Source organism: Notolepis coatsorum (assembly GCF_963971535.1).
Source record: "Notolepis coatsorum genome assembly, chromosome: 13".
NCBI classification, from domain to species: Eukaryota; Metazoa; Chordata; class Actinopteri; order Aulopiformes; family Paralepididae; genus Notolepis; species Notolepis coatsorum.
In genome coordinates, this window is record NC_140177.1 from 32,837,454 (window position 1) to 32,865,333 (window position 27,880).

General features: G+C 46.2%; 1 protein-coding gene across 1 annotated transcript in view; it reads left to right on the top strand.

Moving 5' to 3' along the window:
• LOC311238693 (TGF-beta receptor type-1-like) overlaps window positions 1-27,880 on the top strand; it is an 83,793-nt gene that overhangs the window by 24,188 nt on the left and 31,725 nt on the right. Inside the window, exons 2-3 of the mRNA XM_084326851.1 lie at window positions 15,979-16,221; window positions 24,833-25,111. Of these exons, the coding sequence (XP_084182977.1) occupies window positions 15,979-16,221; window positions 24,833-25,111 (522 nt within the window). The remainder of the gene's footprint in view (window positions 1-15,978; window positions 16,222-24,832; window positions 25,112-27,880) is intronic.

Genomic DNA, 27,880 nt, shown 5'->3' on the forward strand with positions numbered 1-27,880 from the left:
ACAATCATGGCAGGGATGTGAATGAATAACACTCCTCCCTTGAGCAAGGCACTGAACCCCTACTACTCCAGCTGAGCTCCTAGTGGTCAACAGTGTCAGACTGTGGTTGTACTGGGCAGCTCCTAGTGGTCAACAGTGTCAGACTGTGGTTGTACTGGGCAGCTCCTAGTGGTCAACAGTGTCAGACTGTGGTTGTACTGGGCAGCTCCTAGTAGTCAACAGTGCTGCTAGTAGTCAACAGTAGCTCTGTAGCCTCTGAATTGAATAGGTCACATTTAGAAATGGTGCTGCAGGGCTCCAGACTAACTTTTTACATTGGTTGCACCAGTGCGCCAAACTTTTTCATTTAGGTGCACCGTGCACTAGCACATAATTTAGGTGCACCCAAAAATTTTCACCACGCCTTTTGCCGCTGCAATAATACATTTTAAGCGTTACCTTTACCGTTACCTTTTTTGTCAGTTCCCAATACACATTAGTAATTTCTTAAGATGTTATGTAAATGATTGTAAACAGGAATAAGATGGGTAATCCTAACCCACAAAAATGGCACAATCATACTCCCTTATTCAATAACAATGCACTCTTAATTGGAAAACGACCTATAAGATTCCCTATATGGGAAGAGCAAGGCATACACTCATTAGGGGATGTTTTTAACAAACAGGGTTTTTGTAGCGATAAAGAAATACGCAAAAAATTTAATCTCACCAAGTCCACATGGCTTTTTCACAAACAGTTAGAGCTATGTTTGAAGTCTCACGGTGTTCCATTAGACAGACCAATTGAACACCACAGATACCACAAATTCTTCTACGCAAGAGAGACATCGAGAGGTTTTGTTTCAGAATTTTATCATCAATTACTAACGTCCTCGTATGAAACCCTCCAACTTGACTCTGTCTGGAGGAGGGATATACCAGACCTGGAAAATGACTTTGATTGGCAAGGAGCCTGGGCAAATGTCCGACTTACATCAAGGAACCCGGATCATCAACAAATCAATCTTAACTATATTCACAGGACATACTTGACTCCTATAAGACTGTGCCGAATGGGGCTTAAACAAGATTCCAAATGCACCCAATGTGCAAATGGGGACGAAGGGACATTTATGCACATGTATTGGGACTGCTCACCAGTTAAGGCATTCTGGAAAGATGTGACCCAACAATTATCAAAACTCGTATCTTGGAATATACCTGTACACCCCTCGGTATTATTATTGAATGATGTTTTTGAGTTTGCAGTGAATCCACAGCTAAAGAGATTGGTTTTATCGGGTATCACAGTAGCCAAAAAGCTGATCGCATCACGCTGGTTTCAACCGGAAAAAATGTGCCGTAAAGTTTGGTTTCTTACATATCTCGATGTAATTTACCATGAAATATCTACAGCAAGAATTCTGGGTCTCAATGAATCCAAAATGTCAATGTGGTTAGAAGTGGTGGAAAGAATAAAAGCTAGCTTATAATGGTAGTGTCTGGTTAGGTGCGAGGGATAGTGGAGGTACTTCTCAAGGTGGGGTCCGGGAGGGGGGGGTTCGAGCTGAGCATATGTGTGTAGGTTTTTTTAGATAACAGGTATTAGGGGTATATCTTATATAAGACAACTAACTAAAATGTGATCTCATTGGATGTGCCCTGACAATTAATGCTTGTATATCTTATCGTGTGTTGTCATGTTTGTTTATATGTTTGTTTAAAAAATAATAAAAAAATAAAATACAAAAAAAAAGGAATAAGATGGGTACAAGTAGGGGTGCACCGATGTATCGGTCGGGTATCGGTATCGGCCGATTAGTGCCTTGTTGACTGCAATCGGCTGTTCAATGCTATTAATAACACAACTCCCCGTCAACACCCTCTCTCGGGAAGATGGCATTTAAGAAAGTATCTGCTGTTAAAATGACACAAACATTCGTTTTGTGGCATTAACGTTATATAGTTAGTGTTACACGTTCAATAACAAGCATATTATTTACCCGAAGATAGCAGTAAGCAAGGCATTACTCCGTTAGTCCGTTCATAGCTCAGTTCCATTCCGTTGCTCATTCCGTACCCAACTACCCATTCTGCAATCTGTTAATAAAGTTTTCAACCAGACAAATGTATAGAAAGGCTTTGTTTTATTATAACATTTGTTGCAGTAAAATCATTATGTCTCATTTGGTCATGCTGTGGAGCGCTGGTCGGCGGGCCGGGCAGCTAACGTAGCTACGTTAAGTTTGTTGTGCTCTCGCAAACAGAACAATGGCGGCATGCCCGAAAGTAGAAAATGAATAAACGCTTGCCGATTGGTGGTAAGGACAGCAGGAGGTGGGTGCTAGCGGTGTGGCGTAATTGGCCGAATCGACTGTCAATCAAAATGGTTATATTGCATTGGCTGAGAGCTCTGGTTGAGAGAACAGTATCCATCTGCAGGCCGCCAGACGATACTGGGAGAGCGATAGTGCTACATGGCATGGTGGAATTAATACCATAAACATATTTCTTGATGTTTCCTTTTTTTAAGTAAGTAAAGAGGCCTACAAATACAAACATACACATACAAATATACAGTAGTTTCATTAAAAAAAAATATTACAAAAAAAAATATAAAAAAAAAAAAATATTAAAAGAAATTACAAATACTATACAAATAATACACAAATATCGGTATCGGCATCGGCCGATTGTGTTACTTGAACAATCGGTATCGGTGGCCAATTTTCATATCGGTGCACCCCTAGGTACAAGATGGTCTTGGTGTTTGTAGATGGTCTTGGTGTTTGTAGATGATCTTGGTGTTTGTAGATGATATTGGTGTTTGTAGATGATCTTGGTGTTTGTAGATGGTGCTGGTGTTTGTAGATGGTCCTGGGCCCTCATTTATCAACGTTGCGTACGCACAGATATGTGCGTAACCCCTGCGTACGATCATTTCTAAGCAAAGTGTGGGACTTATCAATTTGAACTTGTGCTTGACTTTGTGCGTATATTTACGCACAGCTCGGAGCATGCGTAGCTGGCGCCCGTTGGTAGAATATATTATTACAACAAGGAAATAAGCTTCTGTGCATTAGTTTCAACACTGGCGTGTTCTGTATGAACCATAATTCATTATATTTCATTGTAAAATAACAACAGTAGTGTAATTATGGTCAAAACCCTATAAATAGCATTTGGAATAATAGGTCTTTCTCTCCGAATGAATGCAGCATGGTTTATATAGCGTTATCGGAATATACGGGGTGTACTGACTGACTGCGCTCCGCGTAGCTCAACTCGTTATTATTTTGCGCACAGACCGCAAACACTGGAACGTTTTGATTATATTTAAAAGGCTTTACGTTAAACGAAACAAGTGGAATTTCGAAGCTGTAAGCAGAATACAAGTCATATGAACACCCACGATATAGTGTTCTTCCCCCTTCCTACTGTATAAGAAAGAATAAAAAACGCATTGCAATGAGAACAGAGGGTGTATGTGTATTACAAAACCCTTGCAATAATGTGTCTTAAATGAATGAAAAGCATACATGCTCTGGACACAGAGCATATATCGTGTGGGTGATATGACTTGTATTATGCTTACAGAATTCCACGTATTTAGTTTTACAATGTCAAAGCCTTTTAATATAAATCAAAACGTTCCCGTATTTCTGCAATCTATGCGCAAAATAATAACGAGTTGAGTTCTAACAAAGAACGTATTACATGCTGGTATGCTGATAGAGTAAACTATTATATGAATATGAATAGGAATATGATATAAGGTATACACTGGTCCGTCCGCGAGGATAGCGACGAGGAGTCGGATAACCATTAAATGCCATTTGAGAATATAGGCTATTAATGCAATGAAAACATATTATTTAATGTTTTCATAAGCGTAAAGATACAACAGCTAGATTAATGATCAAGTTAGTTTACTGTGCAGGGTTCGCAGGGCTGTGCATTGTGCTATTATATATGCGCAAGTTACTGTTGCATAATGTAGGCTATGGCTGCTATTATATGTAATTCATATAGGCTACCTAATAGTATATGATTTTTAGAGGCATCTATTTTGTTGTCGGTATTAGGCTAATACCGACAACAAAATAGATGCCTCTAAAAATCATATTATAGCCAATCGAACACAACTAATAAAGGCATTCATATTACAGCACGGTTATAATGCCACACCACCAACGCCAAACAGTGGTCAACGAACGGTCTTTATTAGTATTTTGAGCTGTCCAGGCAGAATTGCAGCAATGGTCTTAGGGAGCCGTTGATATCTGACATCACCGTGTACAAGTCGCCTTTTATTTATCCCATAACACACAGGTTGTGTCTTCTTGGTTCGGCAGCGCCTCAGTGAACAATCTCCCGTGAAGTTTCTCAGAGTTCCGCTCGGGTCAGTCCATTATTTCACATCCCATGGGGGGTGTTTCATGACCATATATGGATAATCATGCACAAGCATTGACGGTAGAACAAAGAGGTATTTATCAACACGGAGGAGCGTAGGACCTGTGTACGCACGGTTGATAAATCCCAATATTTCTGTGCGTGCACACATTCTAAATTCTGTGCTTACGTATGAAAATAGAACACTTTCTAAGAAGTAGGGATGCACCGAATGGGAAATTCTTGGCCGAAACCGATACCGAAAATAGAAAACAGTTGGCCGAAAACCGAAAGCCGAAAGGCCGAAAATGATTCATAGAATAGATTTTTTTTACCAATGTTGTGGAACATTATGATTATGGAAAAATATATGATTATGGCAAAACTTAACTTAAATAATAAATAATCACTATTATGGGTCCATAAAACATTTATTCAGCACTTCTGAATGCATACAGTACATTAATTCCATCTTTTCTCTGGCTGCGCAGCGGACATCTGTGCTCTACTGAGCGCACCTTTCTAGTCCCCAGCTGAATGTGCTCGTTTGACTCGGCACAGTAGACGCGCGACAGACAGACAGCGTCAATGTGAGAAACACAATCCCCCCCCCTCTCGCTCTGAATAATATGCATATTAGATCACTCAGTGATTAACCGCGACGGGCATATAGTAAATAAGGATATAAAAGCATGTTAAAGACGCATTTATTGGACGCATTGCGCGCAGAGTTTACATAGAAACAGCGCGACTCCCGACAGCGCGACATCATCACAACAACACGCGTTAGGTTACAGGTTGTTTCTGTTTCGGTGACATATTTTTGGTGAAAAAACTCTTTCGGCCGAAAGTATTCGGCCACCGAAATTTCGGTGCATCCCTACTAAGAAGTGTTAATAAATGAGGGCCCTGGTGTTTGTAGATGGTCTTGGTGTTTGTAGATGGTGCTGGTGTTTGTAGATGATCTTGGTGTTTGTAGATGATCTTGGTGTTTGTAGATGGTCCTGGTGTTTGTAGATGGTCTTGGTGTTTGTAGTTGGTCCTGGTGTTTGTAGATGGTCCTGGTGTTTGTAGATGATCTTGGTGTTTGTAGATGGTCTTGGTGTTTGTAGATGGTGCTGGTGTTTGTAGATGATCTTGGTGTTTGTAGATGATCTTGGTGTTTGTAGATGGTGCTGGTGTTTGTAGATGGTGCTCGTGTTTGTAGATGGTGCTGGTGTTTGTAGATGGTGCTGGTTTTTGTAAATGATCTTGGTCTCTCTGTGTCTGTCTCGCTCCCTTTCTCTGTCTCTCTCCCTCACCACCTCTCTCTTTCTCCCTGCTTCCCCCCCTCTCTTTCTCTATCTCTCTCCACCTCTCTTTCTCTCTCCTCCACCTCTCTTTCTCTCTCTGTCTCTCTCCCTATAATAATAATTTCTTAAATGTATATAGCGCCTTTCCGGAAACCCAAGGTGCTTAACAGAGGGGGCAAAACTAAGGGGAAGGAAAATCAGAGTAAGAATTGGGTAAAAAAGAGTGAAGTCAGGCAAAGTCATTGATCAATTTGGTGAAGAGGTGAGATTTGAGTTGAGATTTGAATGAGTCCAGGGATGTAGCGTTGCGGATGTTTGGAGGGAGGGAGTTCCAGAGGGTGGGTGTGGCAACAGAAGGCTCCGGGGCCGACAGTGCGCAGGTTGGTGGTGGGGATGGAGAGGAGACCGGAGTCAGAAGACATCAGCCTCCGGGGTGGGATGTAGGGATGTAGGAGGTCAGCTACAGGGCTCTACAGTGCGACCAAATTGCTCGCATATGCCCCTAAAAATATGTGTGTGCGAACCGTAAAAATCAATTACACGCACGCTGTGCGAGTACAGATTACAGCCTCTCTCGCCTTTTTTTTCCTCCGCCGCGAGAATCGTTAAAAAACTACAAGTCCCACATTGCACTCAAGCCAACGGTCCAATCACAGTAGAGTGACGTGACTGGTTTCATGAGAAAGAGAGCAAATGACCAATCAGAAGCTCTCATTTGGCTTGTTTACTTCCTGAAACGCCACCATTGCGATATGCGAGAGTTTCCCGAGACATGTAACTTCTAGTCTTACCAATAGCAATATATTTTAGAACACCTAGATTTAGCGATAGCAATAGTAATATAACGTTAATGCAACAAAACGAATGCCTTGCTTTGTTAATCATAACGTTGATGCAGTAGCGTATGCCGTTGTGTTGACTGTAACGGACATGATAACAACATAACACTGTGTACACATTCAAATTGCGATAATCGATTCTAACATTTTCAAATCGATGCAGTTGAATTTTCCCCTTAGGATCGATGCATTGTTACACCCCTACACCAAAGTAACTGCCGGCCCACTGTGTATGTGTGTACAGCTAACTTGGCTAGCGTTATGAACAGCAGAGGTGGGCAATAGGGTCCAGCTGCAGCGCCGGACGGCCGGAGTGCAAGCGGTGTGACGTAATTGGCAGACTCGACTGTCAATCAATGGTCTACCTGACACGCAAACTCATAAACAATGTTAAACTTTCTGTACTGGAGGTGTACAGTATTTCAATAGGCAACCCTGAAAGGATTACTTCTCTAGAAGAGCAACACAGCCAAAACATAGGCATTGTATGCATAAAAGGGGCAAAAGCTAAAGTTAAGTGACTGTTACTTTTGTAGCAGTAGTTTGATTTGATAGTTTATTTGATAGGGACAGCACATGTTAATGAACATCAAGTACAAAATACAAAATGTAAACATGCAGGGTTGTAGCAAGAGCTAATTTACACACATGCACGCACAGTACAAATATACATTTATTTAAAAAAAAAAAATCTTTTACTTGAAATATTTTCACTGTGCTCCTAAATATTTTTGGGTGCTCCTAAATTTCTTTGTGTGCTCCTAACTTTTTTCATTTAGGAGCACCTGTGCCCCTAGTGAAAAAGGTTAGCGTAGAGCCCTGAGCTATGTACCGGGGGGCAAGGGATGTGGTGCTTCCGGGTTGGCCGACCGTCCACACTAACACAATTGGCAGTGTTAGCTGGTGGGAAACCCGGCGAGGGTGGGTCCTGGTCGTTGTAAACAGCGACTCCTACAGTTCGGTCGGGGCGCCTGCACAGCAAGGGAAGGATCTGGGAGAGGTAGTGTGACCATCCACACGTTACACTCCCAGTAAGAGTCCGTGCTAGGGCTGGGCGATTCTTGCTCAAATGTAGAGCCATATGAAATCCGCGATCACGGAATCGCGGACGGAATCGCGGAATTGAGCAATAAAAATGGAATCAACTGTATAAAAAAAATCGAATTTTATTTTTTATTTTTTTATTTTTTATGTTGTGGGACTTGTACAGCACTTTGTTCAACTTTGTCAGTGCTGTAAAGTTTAAACCTTTTTAAATCTTAGACAAACAAAACACTTTGCTTTCATGAAATATTGTAAGCCGTCATTTGAGGCTTTATAAAAGCAGCACAATGAACACAAATCTGTCAGTGCCGAGTCCGACCTCATCTTAAATAACAAACAGCATTGCTTGTTGTAATTAACAAAGAGAGGCAGAGTTGATTTTGCAAAAAAAAAAATATATATATCATTTATATTTTTATATTTTTTAATAATCAAATTTTATTTTCATATTCGAATGAATATGATATGATATGATTTTCATCGAACGAAGCTTCGAAGCTTCGAAGTATTTAAGACAGCCCTATTAAATGGACTGTTATATCTTATTAAATTGTGGACATTTATTCATTCCCACTTATTAGACACTATTTGTGATGGTAAAATGAGCGTACAAAGCAAAATACAGAATTCTGAAATATTAAAACGGAAAAAACGGAATTTGGAAAAAAAATTTATGGAATTTGGAAAATAATTTAACGGATTTCATATGGCTCTACTCAAATGTGAATCACGATTTTTCTCTCTAAGAATTGAGATCACGATTCTCTCATGATTCTTATTTTTTTTAATAAAATCATCCAAAAAGTAAAGTAAAAAGTACAAAAATAATAATAAATTATTTGTTTTTAAATTTTTCAAAAAGAAAAAGAAAAAAAAATCGCCATAACTTAGAAATAAGATTCCATAGGTCTATGAATCGAAATCGAGATTTTCAATAAATCTTTCCAGTTTGCACATATCTATTATCTATGACTAATTCTATCTATTTTTAGGGGCAAATGCGAGTGAAATAGTCGCGCTGTGGTTACATGACGTCATTGCTATTTTAGAGATGCTCTACCGGTTACAAGGTATAGTCAAAATCCATACCGTAGAGCAAATTCATACCGTTTATACCGTATACCGTTTATACCGTCCACCCCTACCTGACGGTAGGATAATATTACCCCAAATTACAGCTGGATTGGACATTGTTTTATAACGTAACGTGATTGGTCAATGAAAATGCTATATTGAACGCACACTGTATTGCGGATCAATAATAGTAATCGGCGTTCCCCGCCGCCCCCATTTCATCCATAGATGCTCTGTAATAGTCCGGATGCTACGCAGTTTGTTTTATTTCATTCGTATATATACAGCAGAAATGGCGTTTGATATAACGGCGCCAACGTTTAGCCTATTATCTAGCTCCCGGGAAAAAAGCCTAGACGAAAAGTGTGTTATACCTTATATTCACGACGCTATAAAATGACAACCAACCGATGGATTTTTATTTTCTTTAAGCCATTATGAAGGCACGGTTTATGCACTCAAGTGACAATGAGAATGGACAGATAGCAATACTATAAATGATATATAAAGCTCTTTGAAAGTACATCGGTTTGTTTACTTTCTGCTGTCCTCTGAGGCCTAAATCCGTGGGCCGCGCCGGTCGTCATAGTGTTAAGCAGCCCCACAGAGGTTTATTGTAAAATGCGGTTTGCATCTGGCCTACGCGGTGGGTCTTTTCAGGACACCGAGCCTGAAAATTTTTCTTTTTACCTGGGAATCGATACCGGTACCCAACGGTCCCTTTTTTTCTGTACTTTACTCTCCCTCTCTGAAGTCTAAACTTCACAACACACAATCTAAAACCCCTTACCTCCCTCTCCCAAACCGATCTTGTATCTCAATGGGACTTCCTGGTTAAATAAATGTTAAAAAAAAATAACAATAATTGCGTTTTTTTTTTCTTCTTTTCGATTTGATAATTGCATCATTCCAAATCGCGATTTCGATTTAAAATCGATTAATCGTGCAGCCCTAGTCCAGACTAGGGGTGTAACGGTACACAAAATCCACAAATATTGCTTTTCATTTATCTATTTATTTAACTGTATTAAACAATATAAAACAAATTGGCCATAATTTACTGAGCAAACTAATGCTTACTGCTGTAACCTACTAATAACACTTAGGTAAATCTGAAGATTATTATATTAGCAGATGCCTTGGAGGATAAGTCGTGGACAACTGTAGCGTGTGCTTGTTTATACATAGCCCCTTTCATGACTGTGATGCTTGAATACAGGGGCAGCCAGGGCTTGCATCACAGTCACGAAAGGGGCTAGTTTATACAGAGCTGGTGGTATGACTTGCTGGCTGAAATACAGACAAGAGGGAACTAGGTAGCGGGGCTATATTACTTTTAACATGTGCTTAAACCCAGTGTTCTCGACAACGGAGTATGGTCGCAGATCTGCTGCTATAAAAACACCTATGGCGTTTGTTATTGCTTTGGCCCGGTCTGAATTAATAGCGAGATGCTGCTTGAATGCCACAGGGAGCTGGGTTTGCACTAGGATCTGTTTCTTCCGTGTACCAGTGATATTCACATTCGGGTGATGCCGTTTCAAATGCGTGATAAAGTTTGCAATAAAGTTGAACAATGACATGGCTCTGGCTTGTCAGTTAGTATTGACTCGCCATACTAAGGCTAATATGCTATGCTGAATTACAGCTCTCGTTCAGCGTGGCTGCGCGCTGCGTTGGATGAACAAACAACATCCAGTTAGTTGTGCACGTTATATTAGGGCCGGGGGGATTTAAGTTCCGCAAAAAAAGGTTCCGTACCGTTGCAATCGTTCGGTGCACAGCGCGTACTGTAGCGGAGGACCACATTGAGGCGGTACAGTACGTATCCGTGTACCGTTACACCCCTAGTCCAGACCAGGCTTTTTTAGTATGGGTGTGAGTGTGACAGACGCTGTCTTGAAACTTGAAGGTACCCTGCCCGATTCCAGGGAGGAATTTATTATTCCCACAATGGTAGGGCACACGGCAGGTGTGTCTATCTCTCTTTCTCTGTCTCTTTGTGAATGGTGTCCTAATGGTACACCTCTCTGTCTCTCTGTCTCTCTCCCTCAGGACTGAAGTGTTATTGTGAGTGGTAGAGAAGGGTTGGTGGTTCGAATCCCGCTCAAGCCCATGTCCATCCCATTGCCGTTGTGTCCTTGGGCAAGACACTTAACCTGCCTCGTATGAATGTGTATGTATGTGAATGAATGTAGGTGGTGGTCGGAGGGGCCGTAGCCGATTATTATTCGCCACGCTTCCGTGAGTCTGCCTCAGGGCAGCTCTGGCTGCAATTGTAGCTTACCACCACCGGTATGACTGTGTATGAACGAATAATGGACTCTGTGAAGCGCTCTGAGTCAGAGAAGAGCGCTATATAAATCCAATCCATTATTATTTATTATTATAATAGTGGTGTATTGAGCTAGTTTGCAAAAAAGTTATGAAATCATATGGCATTATTAGAAGGATTTCTTCTCTTGTAAATCGCTCCTGTCTTTTGACACTTTATTCTAGTTTGATATACCCATATTTAGGCCTGCCGCGATAAGCAATAAATCGATTAATTGCCGCGATAATTAAAATTAATGCAATGATTTTGACGGGCGCGATTAATTGCTATTTGCGCGTTTGTTTTAATGAGGCGGAACCAGTACCCCTCGTCAGTCACTCTCCGTGTGGGGAGGCGGGCCACTACAGAGCACAGCACGGGAGCTCCGTGGGGCAACGCCACATAGCTTAACTACATTTCTCAATAGTGTTGCTCCTTTTAACCAAGTAGCGTTATTTGTAGTGTAACGTTAGCTATTTTTAGACCCAAGTAGTTACTCGCTACTGCCCGGAGAAACTGGACTGCTAAATAAAGATGAGATCGAGCGTTGATGCTCATTCAATGCTAACAACATTAGCTAAATAGCTAACAAACGAAATACAACGTATAGCATAGCTACAACACAGAATAACGTTAATACAATTACATGCATCATTGTTTACAATGAACGGGTGGGGCTAGTCAAAGGACTGGACACGGGGACAAGTTAAACATGAATAAATGTATTATAACAGGTAGTTTCGAGTCGTGCCTACTAGGGGTGGGACGATACATCGATCCAGATCGATACATCGATGTAATTATCAACGATCGAATCGGATCGATGCGATGTAATAAGATCGATTCATATCGATACTCTTATTTTGAAAATCCTGTGGCGAGTCTCATAACTGATTGTGTTAAATGGGCATATGATATCATCTCATATCGATCGCAGGCACCTGAATCTAATCGTATCGTATTGTATCGTGAGAGACTTTGTGATATCGGCAAATATCGTATCGTTGTCCAAAGAATCGATATCGTATCGTATCATGATGAAACTGGTGATTCCCACCCCTAGTGCCTACGCACCACAGGGCTACTATTCTATTATATACGGATTTGACGCTTCCTCCTCATCGTTGATTGCCTGTAGTAGCTGCATCTAAAGTTAGTAGCTAACGTTAAAACTAACCTAAAGTTAGTTGTTCACCAACAATCTCAACATTTGTTTTATCATTAGCTCAAAAACACAGAACCGGACGAGACAAGTTGTCCGCTCATAGGTTCTGCTAGGATAATCACAACAATACTTCCGGTCCGGTCGGTGGGCTTCAAAATAAAAGTCTAAAACACCGGAAAAGACGGAGCGGTGGGCTTCAAAATAAAAGTCTAAAACACCGGAAAATACGTTTATTTTGTACAGCGTTTTCCTCCACAAGTACTCGAGTACATTATGTGATCAATCGATCTGGATTATTTTTGCCCATCCCTAGTTTATCCTGTGCTGAAGTCTCCATTCCAATAGAGATAGTATATATTTTGGTCTTTATTTTGGGGAAGACAGGCAAATGCAGGAATATTCAGAACGATCCAACATTGATAGTAGGGGGATCAGGGTATATAAAGCCACAGGGCGCTGATTACAAGCTGTGACAGCTGCGGGATGAAATTGATACTTGCTCCAGAAGCGTGTGGCGAGGAGAGCACCAATCAACACGGCACCTTACAGGAACGGAGCGTGTGGCGGGGAATGCAATTAATCAACAAAGTACCTTAAAGGAACGGAGCGTGTGGCGGGGAACGGACCAATCATCGCAGTACTTTAAGAAGCCTGTGGTGGGGAAAGAACCAATCCTCACAGTACCCCCCCCTCCACGGGAGCCACCCGGCGACCCACCCGGCCCCGGCCTGCCCGGACGGGACCGAAGGAAGCCGGCGATCAGGGGCACTGGAGAGGGGGACAAAGACGGAGGCCCGGAGAGGGGGACCGGAGACGGGGACAGAGGACCGGCGAGGGAGGCCGGAGACGGGGACTGGGACCCGGCGAGGGGGCTGGACGGCACCTGAAGACACTGGGCACGACAGGAGGGGCCCCACCCCCTGATGGTGCCGGAGGACCAGGTGACGTGGGGCTCATGCAGCGCGAGCCAAGGCCTGCCCAGGACCACAGGGACAAGAGGAGAGCTGGTGATGAAAAACTGGAGTCTCTCAACGTGGTTGCCAGCAATGGTGAGAAGGACTGGACAGGTGCGTTGAGTGACGTCAGCCAGGCGGCGATGATCCAGCGCGAAGACCTCCAAGGGCCTCTCGAGGTCCTCAAGTGGAATGTTGGCCCGGGTGGCAAACCCAACGTCCATGAAACTCCCATCAGCACCAGAGTCAATGAGTGCACCCACCGTCGCCCGCTGGTCCGCCCAGGCTAGGGTGACGTCCGCCAGACGGTTAGGTGGTGCACGGGTGGGGGAACAGGAAAAACGGCTCACCAGGATCTCCCGGGGTCCCGGCGAGCCTGGTCTTCTTGGCCGGGTAGGGCAATTGGAGACACGGTGTCCATCCCGGCCGCAGTAGAGGCAAAGGCCGGACCTGAGCATGGACTCCCGTTCGGCCGGGCTAAGGCGGTTGCGTCCCAGCTGCATGGGTTCCTCCTCGGTCACGGCTCGGGAGGAAAAAACCCACCAGTCACGGAGGGGGCAGGACGGTCAGCACTGTAGAGGCGGCCGCCGGGAAAGGGAGCCCCTGAGCGGAGGTCGATGGCACAGTCGTAAGGCCGGTGAGGCGGAAAGACCTGAGCCCTGGACTTACTGAAAACCTCCTCGAGGTCGTGGTACTCGGGGGGTACGTCTGGGGTACTGAAAACCTCCTTGAGGTTGTGGTACTCGGGGGGTACGTCTGGGGGTCCCCGTCGTGCTCGCTCACGCCTTCTCTCCCGGAGGCGTCCGTCGATGCGGATAGCGAGGCTGATCAGGCCCTCGAGAGAATCGGGCTCCTCTTGGGTCGCGAGCTGGTCCCTTACTGCGTCGTTGAGCCCCCTCAGGAAGGTGAGACGAAGCGCTTGATCGTTCCAACCGCTCTCCGTTGCGGCCAGTCTGAACTCCAGCGCGTAGTCTCTGACACTGCCACTGTCCTGCCGGAAGGTGCACAACCGAGCTCCTGGGTCCTGGCCACGGGCTGGGTGGTGAAAAACCCTGCGGAGCTCTGCCACAAAGTCTGGGTAGGAAAAACAGAAATCAGCCCCCATTGCCCAGGAGGCAGTAACCCACTGTGCTGCTTGGCCCGTGAGCAGGTTAGTCATGTAGGCTACTCGGGATCCCTCTGACGAAAAACGGCTGGGTTGATGATGGAAGACCAACTCACATTGCATGATGAATGTGGCACAATCCTCGAAGTTACCATTGAACAGACGTGGTTCGGAGAGACGGGGCTCCCGAGGTGCGAGGTCTGCCGCGGGTGGTGAGCTGGCCGAGACTCCTGGGACAGGTGGGGTCAAAAGCAGAGTGTTTAATGAAGTACGGAGAGCCTGAAGCTGGTGCAGAGCAACAGCCTGCTGATACTCCTGAGTGCCAATGGCATCCAGAATAAGCTGGACCTCGGCCCGGAGGTCCTGTAAAGCGGCCGCAACCGCACCCAACTGTTGGGTGTGGTCGTTGACCAACTCGATCTGGACCGCCAACGCTGCCCTAACCCTCTCTGTGTCGGCTGAGGTCGTCATGGTTGGATTGTAATGTTAGGGTTTGTAACCGACCTCAAACGCAACGGCACAGAGAGAGTTTGTTCAGAGTTAGCCAAAGCAAGGGCGTATTTATTTTCTGAGTTACAAGATGGAGTTTAGTTGAGCAACCGAACAAACGGGGAATCTGGCATGTGAAGATTGTTGCGGCTCTGCAGATTCTCCCAGTAGGTGGTGGTGAGGAATTGGCTTGTGACGTCTGAAGCCGCTCTGCAGATCCTCCCAGCTTTCACTCCCGGTGGAAACGGAGAGAGAGAGAAATCTGAGTTAGCCCAGCGCACATCAGAAACAGAGAGGTGACTGATCCAGTATACATCCAAGTGACTTGATCTTCGGTGTACCACACACAGTTAGCAGAGTCCAGAGAAAAAACAATACGGTAATCCAAGGTGTAAATCCAACACAAAAATAGGTGAGAACAGTACAAACAAAAAACGGGATCTCTTCGGAGTTTCACAAACACACAAAAAACTGATGATCCAAAAGAACTGTTTCCAAAAACTCACCAGAGCGCAACGCGTAAAGCGGGCAGATAACGAGGCGCAGCTCAGAACGGGAAAACCAGGTTCTCCACAGGGATTCTCCATGAAAGTCCTGGAGAGCAAAAGACAGCAAACAGCGACGGGGAAGACAGGCAAATGCAGGAATATTCAGAACGATCCAACATTGATAGTAGGGGGATCAGGGTATATAAAGCCACAGGGCGCTGATTACAAGCTGTGACAGCTGCGGGATGAAATTGATACTTGCTCCAGAAGCGTGTGGCGAGGAGAGCACCAATCAACACAGCACCTTACAGGAACGGAGCGTGTGGCGGGGAATGCAATTAATCAACAAAGTACCTTAAAGGAACGGAGCGTGTGGCGGGGAACGGACCAATCATCACAGTACTTTAAGAAGCCTGTGGTGGGGAAAGAACCAATCCTCACACTCTCCCTCAGGACTGAAGTGTTATTGTGAGTGGTATCCTAATGGTACATGTCTCTCTCTTTCTCTCTCTCTCTCTCTCTCTCTCTCTCTCTCTCTCTCTCTCTCTCTCTCTCTCTCTCTCTCTCTCTCTCCCTGTCTCTCTCCCTCAGGCCTGAAGTGTTATTGTGAATGGTGTCCTAATGGTACATCTCTCCCTGTCTCTCTCCCTCAGGACTGAAGTGTTATTGTGAATGGTGTCCTAATGGTACATCTCTCCCTGTCTCTCTCCCTCAGGACTGAAGTGTTATTGTGAATGGTGTCCTAATGGTACATCTCTCCCTGTTTCTCTCCCTCAGGACTGAAGTGTTATTGTGAATGGTGTCCTAATGGTACATCTCTCCCTGTCTTTCTCCCTCAGGACTGAAGTGTTATTGTGAATGGTGTCCTAATGGTACCTGCTATACAGAAGGCGGCGTGTGCTTCGTGTCGTTGGTGCGTACTGGAGGACGTCACGTGTCCCAGAGCGCCACATGTCTGAAGGAGGAGGATCTATTCCCTAAGGACCGCCCCTTCGTCTGCGCCGTCACCAGGAAGGAAGATGTGGGCATCACTCCCTTCTGTTGTAACACTGACATGTGTAATAAGAACCCCAACATACCAGGTACACGCATGCACGCACGCAGTCGCTCGCGAGGCACACACACACACACACACACACACACATACACACACACACACACACACACACACACACACACACACACACACACACACACACACACACACAATCACACACATCACCTAGGGCCCTATGAAATCCGTTTTTATCTTCGGATATGAATATTTTCCTGTTTTCGGATTTCTCGGTTTTGAATTTGATTGTTTTCGGATTTCTCGGTTTTAAATGGTTTCAAGTTTCTTTAATAGTTGTCATACAGAAGTACAGAATACTTTCATACAAAATGCTTCTTACTGTTACGCTCCAGAGACTGTGCTAGACAAGATAGTATCAAATAACATAGTATAGCATGTAGTTTAGAAGAAGAAAATGAGGTCACAGTGTTCGGTATAGACATATGTACAATGTTCTGAGTTACCATATAATATACAATACTATGCAGTGTACTAATGTACAGTACTATATAGTGCAAAGCAGAAATGGGATGAGGTACAATTTAGGTACAATTTACAGTAAGGTGTACGAGTTGTAGTGCAATCCTTCATCAATAAATATAAAGTGTGGGGAGTGGGTGCTACAGTGTGTTTGTTTAAAGTGGGTGTGTGCTATAAAGTGTGTGGAGTGGGTGCTACAGTGTGTTTGTTTAAAGTGAGTGTGTGCGTGTGGATGTGTGTGCTATGTGCGTTTGGTGGTTGTTGTTGTGTAGGGGAGGATCTATGGTGGTTGTTGTTGTGTAGTGTTCATTCATTGTTCGTTTAGCAGCCTGATGGCCTGGGGATAGAAGCTTCTTCTGAGTCTTTCTGTGCTCGCCTTGAGACTCCGGTATCGCTTGCCTGACCGCAGCAGTTCAAAGAGGCAGTTGTTCGGGTGACTGGAGTCTTTAATGATTCTCTTAGCCTTGCCCTTGCAACGCTTGTTGTAAATGTTCTGGAGGGTGGGGAGCCCCCCTCCAATTGTGCGTTCGGCTGAACGTGTCACTCTTTGTAGTCTGCTTCGGTCTTGTGCAGTGCTATTCCCAAACCAGGAGGTGATGTTGCCGGTCAAGATGCTCTCTATTGTACATGAGTAGAAGTTCTTAAGGATCTTCTGACTGACTTGGAACTTCCTTAGGCGCCTGAGGAAGTAGAGGCGTTGTCGTGCCTTCTTCACAACACTGTCAATGTGTGTGGTCCATGTCAAGTCCTCGGATATGTAGGCTCCGAGGTACTTAAAGCTGTTGACTCTCTCAACCGGTGCCCCGTCGTTGCTGAGGGGGCTGTAGTCCTTGACCCCCGACCTCCTGAAGTCCACAATCATCTCCTTTGTTTTGCTGACGTTCAGGGAGAGGCTGTTTTCCTGGCACCATCCCGCCAGGACCTTGACCTCTTCCAGGTAGGCCCTCTCGTCGTTGGCAGAGATCAGGCCCACCACCACTGTGTCGTCAGCAAATTTGATGATTGTATTGCTACTCCGCTGAGCCACACAGTCGTGTGTGTACAGGGAGTAGAGGAGGGGACTCAGAACACAGCCCTGGGGGGCCCCTATGTTGAGGGTGATGGATGAGGAGGTGCAGTTGCCTGCTCTCACCACCTGGGGTCTGCCAGTCAGGAAGTCCAAGACCCACTGGCAGAGGTCATAGTTCAAGCCCAGGTCCCTGAGCTTGGCTATGAGTATGGAGGGGACTATGGTATTGAATGCCGAGCTGTAGTCGATGAATAGCATTCTCACATAGTTCCCCTGCCTCTTGTCCAGGTGTGATGCTGCTGTGTGCAGCACATGGGCTATGGCACCTCCGTGGACCTGTTGGGGCGGTATGCAAATTGCAGGGGGTCCATGTTGATGGGGAGGGAGGAGCAGATGTAGCCCTTTACTAGCTTCTCAAAGCACTTCATGGCTATGGAGGTGAGAGCTACAGGGCGGTAGTCGTTGAGGCAAGCAGGCTTGGATTTTTTGGGTACAGGGATAATAGTGGACTTCTTCAGGCAGGTGGGGATGACAGCCTGTTCTAAGGACGGGTTGAAGATGTCAGTGAATACTGGGGCCAGTTGGTCGGCACAGACTTTTAGGACGCGGCCGGGGATGCCGTCCGGACCTGCTGCCTTCCTGATATTAACTTTTTTAAAGGTCCGCCTCACCTCATGCTCTGTTACCCTGAACACTGCGCCTCCATCAGCAGCCGACCCCCCCCCCCCCCCCTTGCCGTGGCTTGTGAGCTGGTGTTGTTATTACCAGCATCAAACCTCGCATAGAAGGTATTGAGGTCATTTGCTAAGGAGATGTCACTGTTCAGTTTGAGGGAGGCGCCTTTGTAGTCTGTCATCGTTTTGAGCCCCTGCCACATAGCTCTAGAGTCAGCTTGTTCAAAATGGTCCTGTTTTCGCATTTCTCTGACTTTATATATTTCTCGGATTTATCTCCTGTGGAATCAAAGATGGCCACTCCTCTCTTTCCTGTACGCTGGGCCTCAAAGCTCATTGAGCACAGAGAGACGTAGAAGAAGCAGCATCTTTGATTCTGCAGGAGATGGATTAGACCCGGACAAGACACAGAGGTCAGAATTTAACTAGGATTAATTTGGTTTGATATTCACATATTCTATTTCTATCTTCAATACCTCTGTTCCTTTTGCATCACAATCTTTATTCTCATAGTTTTAAAACCAATGCTCGTTTAATTATAGATATTCTCCCGGCGGCAATTACTTTCTCAAATTTCTATTCAAATTTGACCTGTAATAAACTTCAGAACAATGAGGATTAAAAATAAATGGGATTAAAATAAGCATTCACAACTGTTGCCATATGAACAACAAATGTTTATTACAGTTCTGAATCAGATACAGTAAGTGAATGATGTAGACTGAATCACTAAATCAGCAGTCTACATCAGCATCGAGTTATGACCATGACGAAATTGAAACTGTTTGGATTGAAATCTTATTAGACAGGGCGAAACCAGTACTAGTAGGCACAATCTATAGACCGCCAGAACAGAGTGGATTTTATGACACACTTGATTGGTGTTTAGCTGGGGTGGAGGGGGTAGAAAAAATTCTCATTGGGGACTGGAACACGGATATGCTGCGTAAAGCAGCACCCGTCTTCAAGGCCTTCAGTAGATTTTCTGATCTGCACGGTTTCAGCCAGCTAATCACCCAACCCACAAGGGTATGTGATTCGACACAAACCACCATTGACCTCATTTTGACCTCTGACAAGTCCATGATCTCCAATAAAGGGGTGATAGCATGCGGGTTAAGTGATCATTATATGATTTTCTGTACCCGCAAAAAGCTAAAACAGAAGGCCGGCTGTCACAAAACAGTCACATCTAGAGACCTCAAAACTTACTCTAGAGAGGCCTTTAACCTAGAACTGGGGAGCTTGGACTGGTCAGATGAACTTCCTCTGCCAGGTCTTCTAGATCCTGTAATCGTCTATTTAGTCTCTCAGCGGCGTAGGCCGGTTCTTCCCTGTTGCTGGGTCTCGCATGGACCGGTCGGGGAGGGGGTTCGGAGAGGTGTATAGGCTCTTTCTGTTGGCCGGGCTCAGGGTCGCTTGATCGGGTAGGGGAGGGTGCCCTAGACCCTTGTCTTGACGAGGCCCTGGAGCTCCGTGCGGAGGGAGGGGGGGTTGCCCTGGCAATCAGTTGCTCCATTATCTGCGCTTGTAATCGGTTGCGCTCGGCTTCGCGCTTGATGTGAGCGAGGTCGCGCTCTGCTTCGCGCTGGGCTTGGGCTGCGTCACGCTGTGCATTGGCGGCTCCGCGCTGTGCATCGGCGGCGGCGCGCTGGGCTTCGGCGCGGTCTCTTTCCATATTCTCTTCCGTCTGGAGGGCGTCTAGTCTCTAGGCGTATGCGGTCGTCGTCACTCCTTTGCTGCGCCTGGAAGCGCTCTCGCTCGATCGCAGAGTGTTCGCGTTCACTAAGGGCTTGCGCTTGGAGTTGCGCGTGGAAGCGTTCTCTTTGGTCTGCAGATTGTTCGCGCTCACTTAGTTGTTGAGCCTGCAGGCGGTCTCTTTCCATGGTAGAGTGTTCGCGCTCACTTTGGTGTTGCGCACGGAGGCGCTCTTGTTCCATGGAAGAATGTTCGCGCTCGCTAAGCGTCTGTGCTTGGAGTCGATCGCATTCAGTGGAGGCTGCCAGGGTGGCGATAAATGCCTTCGCCAGCATCTTGTCCGCCTCGCTGGGGGAAGACACTGATGGAGGTGATCGGCTTCTGGCAGTGCTCGTTGGAGATCCGTTCTCCTGTCGCGCTCCGAGGAGGTCCATCTCCTGGGTGCGCGTCTCTTCTGGTGGTGGGTCGAGTTCCGTCCCTGGAGGGCTTTCTTTATCCTGGAGCTCTCCGGGGACTGTCTCGTCGACGTTGGCGGGGGGTAAAGTCATGTCAGGTCCCTCCTGGTCCCCCCCGTGAGCTTGGTCAGTTACGTTAGAACCCACTAGGGTCTCTACTGGCAGGGTCGCCTGTTCGGTAGGGTTTGACATACTTTTACTATCCGCTTTTTCCGCGTTTAGCGTCTGTATAAAGCTAGGTAGTAGCCTGGCAGCGTAGTCCTCTAGGTAACAAGGTGGCTGCCGTCTGCGCTCCGGGCGATCTAGCTTAGGAGAACCGTTTGTGGAGTGTTCATCATTGGCCATGTTAATATTAATATTATATTAATATTACGCTAATTACCATCCGGCTCGAAGGACCAATTGTAACTGAGGGGTACAATTCCCTGACTGTATTGAATAAGTATGGTATCATTAAACCACTACTGAGTTATGTACATTACTACTGGCCATACAGTACACATGTATATGAGATGAACACATCCACAATAACACGGCTTCACAAGAAATACTGTTTAGAAGAATATTTATTAGCAGCACGAAGATTATCTTACATTACTTATCAAGATTGAGAGTTGCGCTTGTAAGGCGAAGAATGTGCATGAATAGGTCAAGAGCGTAAGTCCATGAGAATATTACGCAGGAGATAATTAATACCACCTGTATCATAAGAATTATATATGGTACACTAGTAGGGCAGCTGGAGATACTAAGAGGGTCCCTCCGGTTGTAGGCCAGCAGGGGAGAGGATTTGTCGGTAGCGAAAGTCTGGGTCAACGAGGAATAAGGAGACTCCAGGTACAGGAGACAGTGCAATAATCCCTTGATCCGCAGACGAACAACAGCTATTCTCCGGTATGCAGTGCCGCATGGAGGAAAGCTAGCCAGCCTCAGGGGTCCTAGAGGCGGGCTCGACGGTGCTCCTCACAGGGTAAATCCCACACAGCAGTGGGTGTAGACGATTCTCCGCTCCATCAGCTACAGGACCAAAGCAAATATAATCCAGCCGAAAAGGGCTCTGTAGTCGTCGGGGTAGGTTATCCAGTGTACATATCCACACGGTTCTCGTCTAGGGCTCCTCGGATGACGGCACCAGGTTAGGCCGCCCAGCCTGGATAAGCACACTAGCTCGGTACGAGGAAACGTTGGTAGTGCTGGTCACTGTAGAACGGTAGCCGCACGATACACTATACATAATAGACTATTACTTAATAATAGAATAGGTCAAACTCGACGATACAGCGTTAAACTCTGACACTTCAGCTATCAATTCGCACGCGGTCTCAAGGCTCTATTTCGGGGCAAAACGGGCCCACTTCACAGCACGTTGTATCGTGGTGTGAGGCTTCAACTTATTGGTTAACATACTGCTGTATTCACCTGCGCCGTATTTATACGTAAGGTGAACAATCTAGTACCAGCCTTATTTCTGTCTCGTATTCCTGCGCAGAACCGGGCATGTCCAGGCATGTCTTAGCGGTGACTTTGAACTAGACATTGGGGGTATGGCCGTGGCGCCTAGGGGATCGCTGTCCAATAGGAGAACGAATATTATGGTCTGGCCTGTACTAGGTAAAGGGATATTCCGTGTATATGTACAAAGAATATACAAGGGATATCAGACGACATACAAATACCATACAATATATCTCAAGCAATAAATATATATATTCGGTTTAATCTGACCCTTTGTAACACTACTGTTCATTCGTAGGCGCACACAAGACTTGTTATGGAATATTAATGCAGTCTATTTCCACCGATTAGCTTTAGTTCTTATTTATTTATCCACTGTCATTTCAGTGTTGGTGTATAGGCTATATAGTGTATTTCAATATAAGTTTAATTGATATATTCGAAGGAATGCAGGTTTATAGCTGTATCAACCCCCTCCAATGTACAGTAAATGACCAAGTATGGTTTTGTCAATATTCCAATGTACAGTTTTGCTTGTACAGTGTAAGTCTACCACCCCTCCAACCTCCTCTAACAGTTTCTACGTCAAATGTACTCTCTTTTCTGGACTCTTTTTGTATCACAAACAGTACTGTATTTGCAAATCTGGTATGTCATAAATGTATAGATGTAGCAGTACTGTCTATCTGTGTCGTGTGTGTCATTCATTATGATGAATTGAAAATGGGGGACCCTGATGTAAACAAGACGAAATTTTTTCTCTGGTCTGCATCCCCTTATGTAATTGAGCTGTACTGTACTGTACCCATTCTGCAATCTGTTAATAAAGTTTTCAATCAATACCAATCAATGGGATACATTGCATGTTGACCTGCATTCTTTCATATGTATATAATTAGTCATTAAAACAGATGTGTAACAAATAAGAAATGCAAATTCCACAGAAGGCATTAAATTATTATTATTTTCAATCATTTCACAATAATTGCATAATTGTGTTTGAATATCTGAGTAATTAAAGTAATTATACATTTGTCCAAAATAGCTGGTTCAGATATGGTTAATCCAGCTGCCCTGTGATCAGATGAATCCATATTATTTATTTTTCCGACATCAAATGCGTAATTTCTTATCGTACAAATATTGTCATATTTATTTGAATTATGATCAAGTAATTAATTCCAAGGAGGCCTGTAGCGTTAACATGAAGGAATCACTATGAGAACAGTCTGTCAAGTTGTAATAAAGTTTTAAATTAGTCAATCAATCATGAGATTTGATTGTGGGCTGAGAGCATATTTAAGAGTGCTCCTCAGCACTCTTGGATCTGCTCTCAAATAAGATCTCAGGAAAATTTGAGGACTCCCACTCCCAGCCCTAATATGTCTTAAATAGGCCGAAATCTGGCTAAGACGAAATATTTTGTCGTAACTACGTTCGAGAATGAGACCCATTGACTTTCCCTTCCCTGGTGTGATGTGGTGCACTGTATTGGGTTGTTATGAGTTGCTTTTGTGTTTAGTTGTGTTTAGTTGTCATTGCTTATTGTCTAGGTTGTGTTGTGATTCTGTGTTGGCCAGGTGTTCTTGATTGTTAATTAGTTGGGGTATTTAGGTGTCTGTCTGTCCTCCCTTCCTTGTGGCGACATTCCTCCTGTCTCCCTCCCCGTTTCCTGTCCACGCCGTATTGCGCTGTCTTCCTATAGTAAGTGTTAGTGTTTGTTGTTTTGAGTAGTATGTTAACACTTTAACTGCCGAAAACGCCGGAACTCGTCATTCCCCGCCATGCTCAAGTTGCCGCGGACGCCGGAACTCGTCTTTGATATCAATATTTCAAAAATCTGTGATCGAAATCATATTTCCGTTCTGGAGCCTTGACACACAGTTCTGATCTCCTCTCAATCCTCTAGCGGTTCAAGAGCGCCATCTGGTGGCCGATCGGCAGATCGAAACCGGATGTCAACCTTTAACCCGGCAGGACTCACTCCATATGGGGTCCGACCACTCGCTAATGCTAGAGAGACTCTGTCTTCACACAGTGAACATCGATCGGTGCAAATAACTAGAAAAAACAACATGATTTGGACGTATATACTATTATACAACCTGGAAATGGATCGGGTATTTCGACATCCCATAATGAAAAAAATTCTGTTCCACGATCATCTGCCAGCGGCGCGAGGAAGCCACGGTAAGATTCAGCGTTATTTTCTAACGTCTTCTATACTAACTGCTATGATGAACATATGACCCACATTAGATGAATGGTATAACGCTGCCCACGGAATTATAAACGCCCCCTCGCCCATCCGGTCAACATCAGATGACGTGTAGTAACTTCCAGGAGTACGTCCAGTTGAAATCTTTTATCTCGTGCCGATTGCTATCAAACTGTATTTCATCATCAATATAATGCATTTGGGGCTATAAATCACATTCTGGAGAAAGCTGCAGAAAGAGATGAAAACATACTTATACTTTAGACCATATTTTAGTATGAATATGTGAATGAAAAAGTTTAACGTTGCTACACCATGAACAATACATATAGGACATTGAATGGGCCCTAATAATGGCAATCTAGCAATAGAATTTAAAAAGTTATAGCCCTGCAAAGAAGGGGAACTTCTCCATGTTAAATAGAGCTGGCAACGAATGGTATATCATGAATTTAACCTTAGGCAATCAAAGTGTTAAGTAGTTTCTGTATGTTCTTTGTATTGCACTGGATTCTACAGTAAACTCCCTTCTCCAAGCTTCAATCCTCGTCTCTGCCTCCTCCATTCCTTTCCCTTTCTGCAAACTGTATTCTACCTACCCCATCGTAACAATTTACCATTTAAATGCAAACCTCTGTCTCTCCATACAGTTCCTACGGTGAAACCAGGGCCTCCTCTGGGCCCGGTGGCTCTGGCGTCGGTGATCGCCGGTCCTGTGTGCTTCCTGTGTCTCCTGGTGCTGCTCCTGGTAGTGTACCTGCGCCTCCCCCACCTCCTGCACCACCGTGTCCCCAGCGAGGAGGACCCCAACCTGGATCACCATCTTCATCATCATCATCATCCTCATCACCACCACCACCCGTTCCTGCAGGACGGGACCACGCTGAAGGACCTCATCTATGACATGACCACCTCCGGTTCCGGTTCTGGTAGGAACACACACACACACACACACACACACACACACACACACACACACACACACACACACACACACACACACACACACACACACACACACACACACACTCAGTCTCTATATAGTTGTAAATGTAAACGAAAGGTTATCCTATAACCTAGTTATATGAATACTGGCTGAGCTCCTTGCTCTTCGCCATATTGAGATATATCTTTATCTCCAGCACCTACTGTGCTTCATTAACGAAAACAATGCACCCATGCACTTGACTAGGCCCCGCCCCAGTGTCCCCCTATAAGACACCGGACATGGTCACACTCCCCCTTCCTCGGGAAAAAGTTTCCATCATAGAAAACCCAACCAAAGGACCTCAGGGTGCGCTAAGAGCGAGACGCTCAGCCAGTATTCATATAACTAGGTTATAGGATAACCTTTCGTTATATAGCATTACTGGCATCGCGTCTCGCTCTTCGCCATATTGAGATATGGGGCAGAGCAGACGCGTGGCCCGACAAATGTACCCCCTGAGGACCCGCAAGCCCTACCACCAGGGGGGAGGGGAGTCCCGTCCACCCGCCCTTCCTAGTGAAGAGGGGGCGGCAGTCAACTCCACCAAAGCGCGAAAAAAGAGAGAACCAGAGACCCCTAAAAACGCACAGCATGGTCTTGCCAGCTGCCCCCTACTGCGTTGGCCCGCCACGCCCCCCCCCCCCCCATCCCGTGAGGGAGGCGTCGGTGAAGACCGTGACGTGTGACAGCCTGCTGCCTATGGGGACCAGAGGGCGAGGTCCCCCAGTACTGACATGGGAACCTTCAGCCGCTTCCACTTGTCTCTCACCGGGTCCATTTCCATACTGGAAAACCACCTCTGTATCCTCCTCATGAAGAGGAGGTCAAGAGGGACCACAGAGTGAGCAGATGCCATCATACCGAGCAGGCGCATCACGGACAGCGCCGTAACCATCCTAGGACGGAACCTCCCGAGCGTGCCGAGAACACCCACTTGCCGCCGCTCTGAGAGGGATGCCCATATAGACCTTGAGCTTAGAATAAGCCCAAGTACTCCACCCGTTGACTGGGAAGAGGAGTACTCTACTTCCAGTCTACAGCAAAACCCAGGCCGGTGAGGAATTCCACCACCTGCCTGGTATGAGACCTGACGATCTACCCTGACCGGCCAAGGACCAGAACGTCGTCCAGGGCAGAATACACTCCGTAACCCCCGACGACGGAGAGGCCCCAGTGCGGTCTACACGCACTTGGTGAAGATGCGGGGAGCCAGAGAATAGCCGAACGGCAGCCTCTGGTACTCATACGCTAAACCCTGCAAAGGAAGCGTAGGTAAGTCCTACAGGTCTATGGAGGAGAACCAGGCCCCCACCTGATAGCATTCAACAGGTGGGAGACGGTCCAGTATGGGTCTGACACCCCCCCCCCCCCCCGATTTCTCGGGCACCAGAGAATACCGGGAGGAAACGCCACGCATCGCGTCCTCCTTTGGGACCACGACGATGGCTTGCTTCGCCCACAGAGATTGGATCTCGTTGGCCAGAGCTATCACTGCTGGTGACCCTGAAAATAGGGTCTGTACCAAACCTGAAAACGGGTGGGGTTGTGTAAACACAAGTCCCTGCCTCAGCGTTCTCTCCATCCACCTCGACATATGGCACTGCTGTAGCCATATGTGATGATAATCCCAAGCGCACCCGCCGCCACTTGGCGCTGGTCCGCCAGAAACCGTAGATAGGTGGCCCGGTCCCACCCGCTGTGCGTTGCCAACCCTGGACTCGCCAAACGCGCGAGCAGGGCGTCTCGTGGAGCTGGGATACCGCACCCCAACACTACCAACGAGGCAATCGCACCCAAGGGGGTACCCCGACAGAAAGGGCCGGTTTGATACGGGGGAAGCTGACATCACACTGGGTGACAAAAGCTCCCCCACTGAACATTTCGCCAGCATGGATTGCTGAGGAACTGTTCTACAGCTGGACATGCAAGGTGTGAGGCCCCCACACTGCCCGATAGGGTGGGTTCCTACACACCGTAGCCCTGCAGTGATATTACTACCACCCAAATCACGCACGCCTGCCAGACCACTGCCGGTCTTCCGGTAGTGGGAGGCACTAACGTGATACCCGGCCTGGCGAGGTCGGGGGAACCTGCGCTGTTTGCCTCAAGAGGTCTCGAGCCCCCCTGCTGACAACCTTTGTAGTTGACAGACGTAACACAGGGCTCACCAAACACAGACTCAGAACGTGTGGCGTGGGAGCCGCTTGACAGCACAACATCCTCACGGACAGACCCAGTTACAGCCATCAACTGGGTGTCAGCCCCTGTCCCCATGAGAAGCGAAACGCGGGGCCGCTTGCACTTCATTGAAGGCACGCGACCCGCAACCAAAGTAAACAAATCAAATCAGAGCCCTTATCCCGCTGATGTTGGGTGGGGGGGGGGTGACCGGAGAGCGAGCTGGACACAGCTAGACGGCGATGTTTTTTTAGGGATGTGCTCATCTAATGTAGCCGATCCCTTGGCCGCCAAGGCTGTCGGCCTTGCGGTCACCTGTTTTCGTTGTGCCCAGGGTACCTCAGGCGGGGGAAACATGGCCGCTGGTTGAGGGCCTCGCCACAGCCGTTGACGAGGCCGTGCTCTCACCTCTGGCTGCATGGTGTGAGGCGGTGTGAGGCCTAGGTCAAATACCGCCCGCGCTCCTGCGGAAAGACCAAAGTCCCTCTGCGGAGAGGGGAGCCCTGAGGACGGAAAACAACTTCTCACCCCC